Source organism: Amaranthus tricolor, chromosome 15, assembly GCF_026212465.1.
Source record: "Amaranthus tricolor cultivar Red isolate AtriRed21 chromosome 15, ASM2621246v1, whole genome shotgun sequence".
Lineage (NCBI taxonomy): Eukaryota > Viridiplantae > Streptophyta > Magnoliopsida > Caryophyllales > Amaranthaceae > Amaranthus > Amaranthus tricolor.
This window is the reverse complement of record NC_080061.1, coordinates 5,233,709-5,243,146: the sequence shown is the minus strand read 5'-3', so window position 1 is coordinate 5,243,146 and position 9,438 is coordinate 5,233,709. Positions and strand designations below refer to the sequence as shown.

At 31.8% G+C, this 9,438-nt stretch overlaps 1 protein-coding gene across 1 annotated transcript; it reads right to left on the bottom strand.

Moving 5' to 3' along the window:
- LOC130801480 (CSC1-like protein At1g32090) lies at window positions 1-6,461 on the bottom strand. The gene is made up of 11 exons (XM_057665341.1): window positions 5,965-6,461; window positions 4,214-4,366; window positions 3,803-3,938; window positions 3,407-3,508; window positions 3,156-3,275; window positions 2,955-3,035; window positions 2,405-2,745; window positions 1,631-1,876; window positions 1,159-1,483; window positions 847-1,080; window positions 1-756 (listed from the first exon to the last, which is right to left on the bottom strand). Exons 1-11 carry the CDS (start codon window positions 6,273-6,275, stop codon window positions 436-438), a joined length of 2,370 nt encoding a protein of 789 aa, XP_057521324.1. The 5' UTR covers window positions 6,276-6,461; the 3' UTR covers window positions 1-435.
- Between the last annotated feature and the right edge of the window lie 2,977 nt (window positions 6,462-9,438).

Below are 9,438 nucleotides of genomic sequence, written 5' to 3'. Positions count from 1 at the left end.
TTAAACAAAAATCAATTATATTATAAGTAAATAATCATAAAACCAATATACACGATCAATAATTGGAGTTATAAATTGTAGTAAGAACTAAGAAGCATAGACACTACTCATGAGTCATGATAGCTACATAATGGGTTAGACCCTATACATGATGGTCGGGCTTAATTGCGGGCCTAAGCGGCTTTAAGCTGGTCCGACTCTAGGTATGGAAGCATGGTTCTGCAATGTTTCATGATTAGTAACAAAATACCTTTTCGGTTTCTGTAAACAGGTGAACTCAGATCTATATCTCTCTCGACTTCTATCCTGTTCAATTGGTGAAGCTAAGACTGAGACTTTTCCTAACTCGGTCAGACCCGATTATACTTTTAGTGTCTAGCTAATAACTACTACATATCCGATGGTTAATACGCACTAGGTAAAGCAGAAAGAAGGTTAACCATGATAATAATGCTCATAATGCGAGGATTGTGCCTCGTGATGATGGTAATAATTATAAGAATGGAAATCATGCTCGTAACTGTAATACTGAGGCGGGTGTGGGGGAGAAGAAGAGGATATTTCTTCAACTTGAGCTGGCGGGCTCGAGATTTGTGCATGGTGTTTGTCAACATGAACAGCATCGACTTTCACTTCCTCAAACTCGACTTCCTCAAACGAGTGGAAGATTGGGTGCAAATAAGCATCGGCAAGGTAGGGTTTTAGGTTTTGGTCGGCTCCTTCTGTGTGCTCTTGCTCATCCCTTTCTGTCGCTTCCTGCACGACGTTTCAAACAAAAAAAGCTTAGATCTTTCGAAATAAATTTTTACCAAGATACTTGATACTATATCTATGCGATAACCTTACCTCGAGAGGATATCGATTGAATGCAGGCTCAAAACGACTTTTGCAGTACTTATGAAATGCAAAGGTTAGTGCCGGTAGAGCGATAAGAAATGGAGTAGAATTAAGAGCTTTCTTTGTACTAAGAAGTCCCATCAAAAGCAATTGTGATATCAAAAGGCTTGCAATGATTCGGCTGTGAACATGTGGCCAAAACGCAGCCGCACTTTCGTACCTTTGATTATACACATTGATGATCTGAAGAACAAAATACGTTTAGATATAGAATGAGCACAAAACAAAAGAAATAAAAGGCGGAAAGGAGGGAAAAACGACCTGATGACGATAGACAAGGAAAGCAAAGAAAAAGAACACGATAATGAAAGGCAGAAGTATTGGAGTAACTACGGCGTAGACAACCCCAAGAAGGAAATAAAGCTGCAAGCTCGGGAGAGTCTCGGGATAATCAACACTTCCAGGATCCATAGCTCGGTCTCTATCTCGCTCGGTTTTCACTACAAACATGTTTTTCAAATGGAAAATGACGAGTGGCTTTAATCTGAGAATTTCGCTTGCAATACCAGCCCAACCATCCACCATTATATATGTAATGAAAAAGGTAGCCTTCATTGGTATTGATACACCGATATTTCTCGGAATCCTGTACAATGAGATACAAATGACAAAAATTACAAGACTTGAATAGAGATTCTCGATCAACCTCAAATTCGTGAAACAATAAATTTTTTTAGAAATCGAATCAAAATGAGACTCAAAATTACCGAGGAGATTCGGATCAGAAAATTACTGGGAAGGTGGTTGGTGGAGGAAAGCATCAAGTTGACCAAAAGCGGTTCCGGTAACTATGCTTCCTAGAAATACATTCACCAACATGAAATAATAGTACTTTGCCGCAGCTCTACGCTCTAGTTTAGAGAAGGCCACATGTCCTTCAATCTTAGACATAAACATCAAAAGAACGGGAAGAGCCCATAAGAATATTTTAAGTGCTAGACCCGGAAGGAAACCCTGTAGAAAGGACTTGATAATTTTCCTGTGGTTAAACATAATTAAGTTCATCAAGCAATCAAATTCATGGAATCAATCAACAAAGAGTGTAGAGAAGAATCACAACTGATAACAAACAAACGTAAATCACAAGTACTAAATAAGTGAAGTTGATACATGAAGAATATATGTCCATTATTTCGATGGGCCAAAGATTTATAGCTTTTTGATTTCGGATTATAATGGACTAACGTAAAATGACTCAGTAAATCATGTGCAGTTCTTATTTATGTAAGTTGTACGTAACGTTTGCTACCATGGGTCAATTGGAAATAACCTCTTTGTTAGTTTTATCATTAACAAGGATAAGGTTACGTACATTTGACCCTCCCACCCAAGGAAGGAGCCACTTTATGGCATTGAGGTAATGGGAATGATAAATGAAGAATATAAACGATCGTGTCAAAGAATGACAATAGATTCACACAAACTTGGTCAACACTTGTTGTTACTCAAAAGTATAACCAACGAAGAACTGATGTAAACATCATGAAATATGAAAAGACATACTTACATTTCGATGACAGGTCTCAAAAAAGGAGCAACTCTCTCCAAAGCTTCTAGATTTGCAAGAGATTGCACAAAAGCAATGGGTATCATGTAGAAAAACACCAAGGCAAAGACAGCAATCCCGATCAAAAATTTTCGAATAGTGAGAGAAACAAATGGTAAGGCAAGGTTGCGCCAATAAACATCGCGAGGCTCGGGTGCCCAACTTGTCAACCATAATGTAGGATTTCTACTTTGTTGTGTCTGTGCACATACAGCTGTACCCCACCGTGAATTGAAAGAAACAAAGGCAACCGGAAGGATTGCCTTTTGGTCCTGGAGAACTCTCTGACGCTCCATCGTCATCTAAAAATTTATTTAAACCCATGTGTAAATAAACTACATGTATCTCATAGTCATCAAGGTCGAGAAAATCGAAAATAACGAAGTCAATTGCTAAACATATTATAGAATTTCATGCAAAACAAGAATGCTAAAGCCTTAATTCCGAAAAATCCATGCACATGCAATAAAAAAGAATCAAGTCGAAACCAGTGGAATCAGTAATAACTCACTCTTTTCTCTAGCTGCTTGAGTTGTTCTTTGTAGTAGTCAATGGCATCAACTCTTTCACCCCAAAGACCAAGAAATCCCGTCTAATAAAAATGCAAAACGAAGTTTATAAGTTTCAATCACAGGAACATTTTTATGTCATCTTCACACGTCTCGATAACTATACCAAGTTCCATCTTGTAGATATGGCATTATAGTTTTACCTTAGTTGTGGGCCTTTTGTCTGGCTTTCTTTCGAATTTAAGTTGGTTATAGTCCAACCAATTCTGGATTTTATCCCTTTGCCTTACAAGTTTGGCAAATTTGTTCGCATTGTAAACAGCCTAAAAAGACGAAAACTTTAAATGAAACGCATTGACAACAACTGAGAGCCCGTTTAAGACTCTTCACAAATAAACAAATAATAGAAGAAAAGGCTTGTAACTCATTGATTGGTGTAGAACAAGATTTTAACCTGGTGACAAAGGTAGGTATTCCGATGATTTTTCTTGAAGAATGTATCAACAGAATCTGAGATTGAGCGCCCTGAGACATGTGGCACATTCCTGACTAATACCTTCACAAACACAACAAAAAGCACTATTACCGGATAACTAAAGATCTACTTTTTCCAAAAAAAGTGAAATGGTGGTGAAATCAGAATCCATGAAACAGCAAATTCTGAAATATTGTTCGTCTTTCAGAGCAAGGAGTGCCTGTTATTTAACATAAAAACTACAAAATATTGCAGCTATAGTCATCAAGGGTTCTTAATATGTAACTCTTAGTCGATACAGAATCAAAAAAAATGAAATTACAGGAAATATATCTCCACTAACAAGATAACAATGGATGGGAGAGGAAATCTTACTGTGTATTGCTCAACACGTTTTTGCTCGGAAGCCAAAAATTGTAATCTCATCGATGCAACTGTATCATACTCCTTGTAAAGCATGAAACATGTCCAAAATGTAAACAGATATTGCATTGCAATATGCACAAAGAACCTGAAATTCCGAGGATTGAAAGTTCCTCAGTAGTTCGAGTCAATCTCCATTCAATAAGACGAATGCAGTTTAATGAAATTGCAAAACATAATTTCTCGACTTCGAAGAACCCATTAATATACGGCTACGTCAGTGATGCACAGCTTATGTAAAAGTTGCACCCCAAAACCAAAAACAAGTAGTGTGATCATGATATTTATTGGTAGTTCAGTCCATTCAATAACGAGAAGACTAAAAATGGCACCAAAGAACAAAATATTGACACTCAATCTCACCTATATGATTCAGGAGGAACATTTGATATTGAAAGTTTGTCAATATCACTCAAAACCAGTTCTTTCCGTAGGAAAAACAATGTTCCACCAGAAACATTGACCGGTATCAGTACAAGAAGAGCTAAAACCATCATGGGGATGAAAATCTTCAAGCTGCAGAGGAAAGACTATAATCAATTAGCACTAAAGACATAAACTTGTTAGCAATTAAAAAGCAATTTGCACACCTTGGCGGATCAAACATTTATTCACAAGGTTCCATAAAGAAGACCATTTCATTTCCACATAAGGGAAATAGAGGCAAACGCAACACAAAACATCATGACATAAAAAACATGCATCACAGCTCAAAAATGTGTATTTTAACGCTTAAAGAAGCTCTAGAGTCTAAACCGATAATGTTAAGACACAATCAGGCATCAGACAAAAATTTATCAAGAAAACTTCAGCCTTCAATGGGATCATATCTTGGGAAGGATTTAGGCCGTCAGTTCATAGAAGTGGCCACCGGTAAAAATAACCATACACGTAAAGAGGTCTCAGAGTAGTTCAACTCAAATATTAGAAAAAAGGAGGATTGGGGAAAACTTGTCTCAAAATTGAAAGACTCGACTATTGTAACATATTTCACCAACTAATTTGTTTTTGAACTCTCAATTCGCGCAAAATGGCCCGAAAATGGCCAAAAGCCAACCAAATTCAATTTTCTCTGTGATTCGCAAGGAGATTAGCTGTGACATTGACTCAACCAAGTGGAAGTCAACATAAAAACTGATACAACACAGTGACTTCATCAAGTCATCACTAATAATGACAAAATTCGAAGTTCCAAAATTACTCAGAAGTAGTAAGTAGCAACACAACAATGCTCCTCTGTCCTTTTAAATTCGCAACATTGCACAAATCGAAGTGAGAATTTTTTTGGTATGATGTAAAATAAGCAACCATGACAACAATGCATTGAGCAAACTTATGAATACAGTCCCAAACAATTGAGTGCAATCTATCTTTATCAAGTTCATAATTCCAAAATATTAAACAAATAAAAAGCCAGCAAGCCAAAAATCCACCCATCCCTATCTACCAAACATAATTAAAGTCAAAAGCAATATTTAAACTTAAGCCAGAAACAGTATGAACAGTTCTGAAATCAACACATTCATACTACTGAATTTACATTAATACACCAAACAAGGCAATTCAAATTAAAATCTATGCAATGAAAAGCTTCAAATTCTAAAATTTCTATACAATACCACCCAAAAAATAATTTAATTTGGGAAAAACCCAATTGCTTTGATACAATAGCAAAGTCCAAGTCTTTAAGACCCAAAAAACACCACTGTCTAAAACTACACCAAAAACACCCAAAACAAATAAAATGCAAAACTGAAGAGTGTAATTCAGATGGAAGTGAAAAAAGATCTACCCATAAACAATTCAATTGGGGAAAACCCATTTGCTAAATGACTTATACAATACTACAATAGCAAAGTCTAAATCTTTATGACCCAAAATACACTACTAAAATTACAACAAAATTACCAAAAACAAATTAAAAAAGAAAAATCTAAGAATATAATTCAATAAGGAATTGAAAAAGAAATACACATAAAACAATTCAATATGGAAAACCCAATTACTTAATGACTAATACAAATGACCCAACAAAAAAATACACTGCTAAAATTACACCAAAACAAAACAAAAAAAGGGGCAAAATTAAAGAGCATAATTCAAAAAGGAAGTACCCAAGAAGGTAAATGCGGAGAAAAGCGACAGAATCAAGGCCAGCATGTTGAATGAGTTGATTTTCAGACATTTGAAGAGCTTGAGGCATCCAATTAAGGAAAGTGAAATAAGTTTTAAAATCAAGATTAACAAATTTACCCACAAAGTTAGTAGAAGCAGGGTCTTTTCTTTGGCCTTTAAAGTACCATTTAGGGAAGTAAACTCTATCATTAATGGGTTGAATTCTGAGAAGTGCAAATGCAAGTAAGAAAGCAAAAGCAGTAAGTATGTTTATGAATGCTGAAACGCCTATATCTGAAAGTGTCGCCATTTTTGTTGAGCTTCAGGAAGAAGGTGCAGTTTCTAGAAGAAGAATGGAAGGTGAAGAATGAAGAAGATGGTGGGAAGTGTGAAAAGAAAAGGCACTTTTTTAGAGGGATTGAGACAAGGAGGTGGGTTGAGACTTGAGACATAGGAGTATAACAGAATGAATAAATTCTGTATTTTTTGGGGGGATTTACAGCTGAATATTGGTTGTATAGTCTATTCTACAAATAAAATACCACTCCCTCCGTTCTTTTAAATTTGTCCAATTTGAGTTTTTTACATTTATTAAGTAAAATAAAATTTTTTATTGTAGTGGATATTATTTTAATTAGATAGTGGTGTAAAGTAATAATCGTATTGAAAGTATAAGAGAGAAAAATTAAAATAAAACAAAATTTAAAGAACAAAAAAGGAGTGATAGAGTGAATATACTAGAGAAATAAGGGTATGAGAGAGAGAAATGAGGGTATATTGGGGAAAAAAGATTTCCAAAAATGAAAAGTATTCTAAAGTGGACAAATTTTTGAAACTATCCGTTATAGTAAGGTGGACAAACTTAAAAGAATGGAGAGAGTACTGCTTAGGTTAAAATTTACGAATTTTAATGTTAAATTTTAAGTATGATTTTATTGATCAATATGAAAAAACAAATTTACCTCTTAATTTATATTTTCTAAATAATTTTCTAGAAATTTTAAAAACTCATAATTAAAATTATTTGACTTCTAAATTTACATTAAAATCTGTGAAAAAAAATAAATGATAAGAACAAATAAAAACAAAGTTAATATTATTGTGGCAACAAAAAATTTTATGGAAAGAAAAATGATATTCTTTCTACTCTTAGAGATAGAGATACTATCTGCTCAATTATAATAAAGGAGTTAGAATGGAAATACTTCTAAATAGGTATTAATCATGTATATTTGTATATGATTTGATGACAATTATTAACTTCATTAATTTAGATAATGGTGTTCTATATATCCTTTAATGCCTATATTTTCTATTAATTAATAAATGGTAATTAGAGATCAAAAAAAATTTTATAAGAATAAAATTTTAATATTACTATATGTGTTTATTGCTGTAAGTAAAATTCATTGATAGAATACTAGTCATTTACAGAAATAGGCAAACATATGATATAATCTTGCAAAATATTTGTTATAGAAGTATTTCATTAACGCTCTAATTTCAGGAGTACTATATATATACCTATATGACTTTAATTTTCACTACAAAAGACATGCTTGGATTAGATGTAAATATTTAAGGGGTAAAAAAAGTCAAAATAAGAAAACAAAGTTGTTAAATGAGAAATTAGTGAAATTTGATTGTTGTAGAGATGAAAAAATGGTTGTAAAGTAATGAAAAATAAAGAGCTTTTAAGTTTTTAGATAAATATTTATCCTAAAGGAGGGTAGGGGAATGTATTACCTCCATAATAGGGGGAATCATTTTCTTTTTACATTTTTCACAACTATTTCAATTACTTCAAATGCATCTCTATTTGCATTTATTTCATCAATTTGACTTTATTTCCCTTTTAAATATTTACACTCAATTTAAACATACCCTAAACCTAACTTAAAACTTATATTTTGAAAAGAAAATCACAAGTATATGGAGTACAATTTTTTAAAAAAGGATAGATAAGGATATTTTTTGTATACAAAGATGAAGGGTTTAATGTGAATGACAATTTTTTAGGTTGTACTCCATTTTATTAGATAATAGGAAATTTAGTTTTTGACACTATTCACTTATTACTCTTAATTTGTATTTTATTTTTAATCTATAAAGTAGAACATAGTCAAGTGAGATCTTATTTGATTTGTTTCAACGCATAGATTATTAATATTTACTTTTTATAATATTTCATTATGTATAATAAGAAATATTAAGCATTGAATAATTGCATTGGATAATATGAATAGGAAGGAGTATTTTATATGGTGGCATTTGGTGACAAAATCCTCATAGGATACTCAAAATTAGTGTAAGAACAATGCTAAAGAAAATGAATAAGACGAAATAGAAAGCTAAAGAAAATGAATAAGACGATTAAAAAATAGAATTAAAATTCATCTTTTTTTTTGTTTTATTTTAAATGTCTTATGTGCTTTTTACATATTTGTCAATGCACTAATTTTGATCTTTAATATTTCTAATTAATTGTGCATACTTAAAAATTATAAAAAAATAAATATTTATACACTTTATGTTGAGATGAATTAAACAAGATCTCATTTAACTATATGTTAATTTATAGATTAAGAATAAATTACAAATTAAAAGTAGTTGATAAATAGTATTAAAAAACAATCAAAACGTTTAAAAAAGCAGAAAAAATATAACTTTTCGAAAAAAATCATAAATTTAATTTTCGTTTAACCTTCCTTTTTCTTTAACCCATTATGTAATAATTAATCAATAAAAAAAAACCCGAAAGAAATGGGATTGGATTGGAATCCCAATTCGATTTGTATGTTTGTTAGACTTACTTTGCTTGTCCATTTTGTCTTCTTCTCTGTCATTATTAATCCGCACTTTCGAAACAATCCAATGATAACTTATTTGAGATTAGGACTAAACAATTCCTCGTCACATGCACCCAATATTAAGTAATTAATTATGTGTACTCATCGATTGTTAAAATCTATAACTTATAATATAGTCTTCTAGAATTTTATTTGATTCGTCTTAATATAAAAATTATTAATATTAATTTATTATAATTTTTAATTATGTATAATTAAATTTATTAATTGATGATAGAAATTGCGTATTACTAAATATGTTTGACATTTAGCTAAATAGGAGAGAATATATTATTTTGTGAATTATGATCAATTTAACCAATTCTTAAACTTCGCTACCTTTTTTATTATACCGCCACCCCTTTTTAATGAAATTACTAAAATACCTTTAAATCTATTTTTAATTATAAAATCAACCATCATTATCTAAATTTATTAATAAAAATTAAATTAAAAAATATTAATTTAATTAAAGAAAACAGTTTTTTTTAAATAGGAAAATAAACCTAATCACACGTTTTGTGTTGAAATTTGATACATGATCACTCTTTTAGCCAAAAATTTTGATAGGAAAATCACATTACTGCAATTTTTGCAGCATTAGAACCTAGACTTAAAGATCTT

Bases quoted from the DNA above. Each gene is read 5' to 3' on its own strand.
- LOC130801480 (XM_057665341.1), bottom strand. From the start codon at position 6,275: ATGGCGACACTTTCAGATATAGGCGTTTCAGCATTCATAAACATACTT. The intron at 3,509-3,802 runs GTAAGATTTCCT...GTGTTTGTGAAG, and splicing joins AACGTGTTGAGCAATACACA to GTATTAGTCAGGAATGTGCC. The intron at 757-846 runs GTAAGGTTATCG...AACGTCGTGCAG, and splicing joins TCAATCGATATCCTCTCGAG to GAAGCGACAGAAAGGGATGA.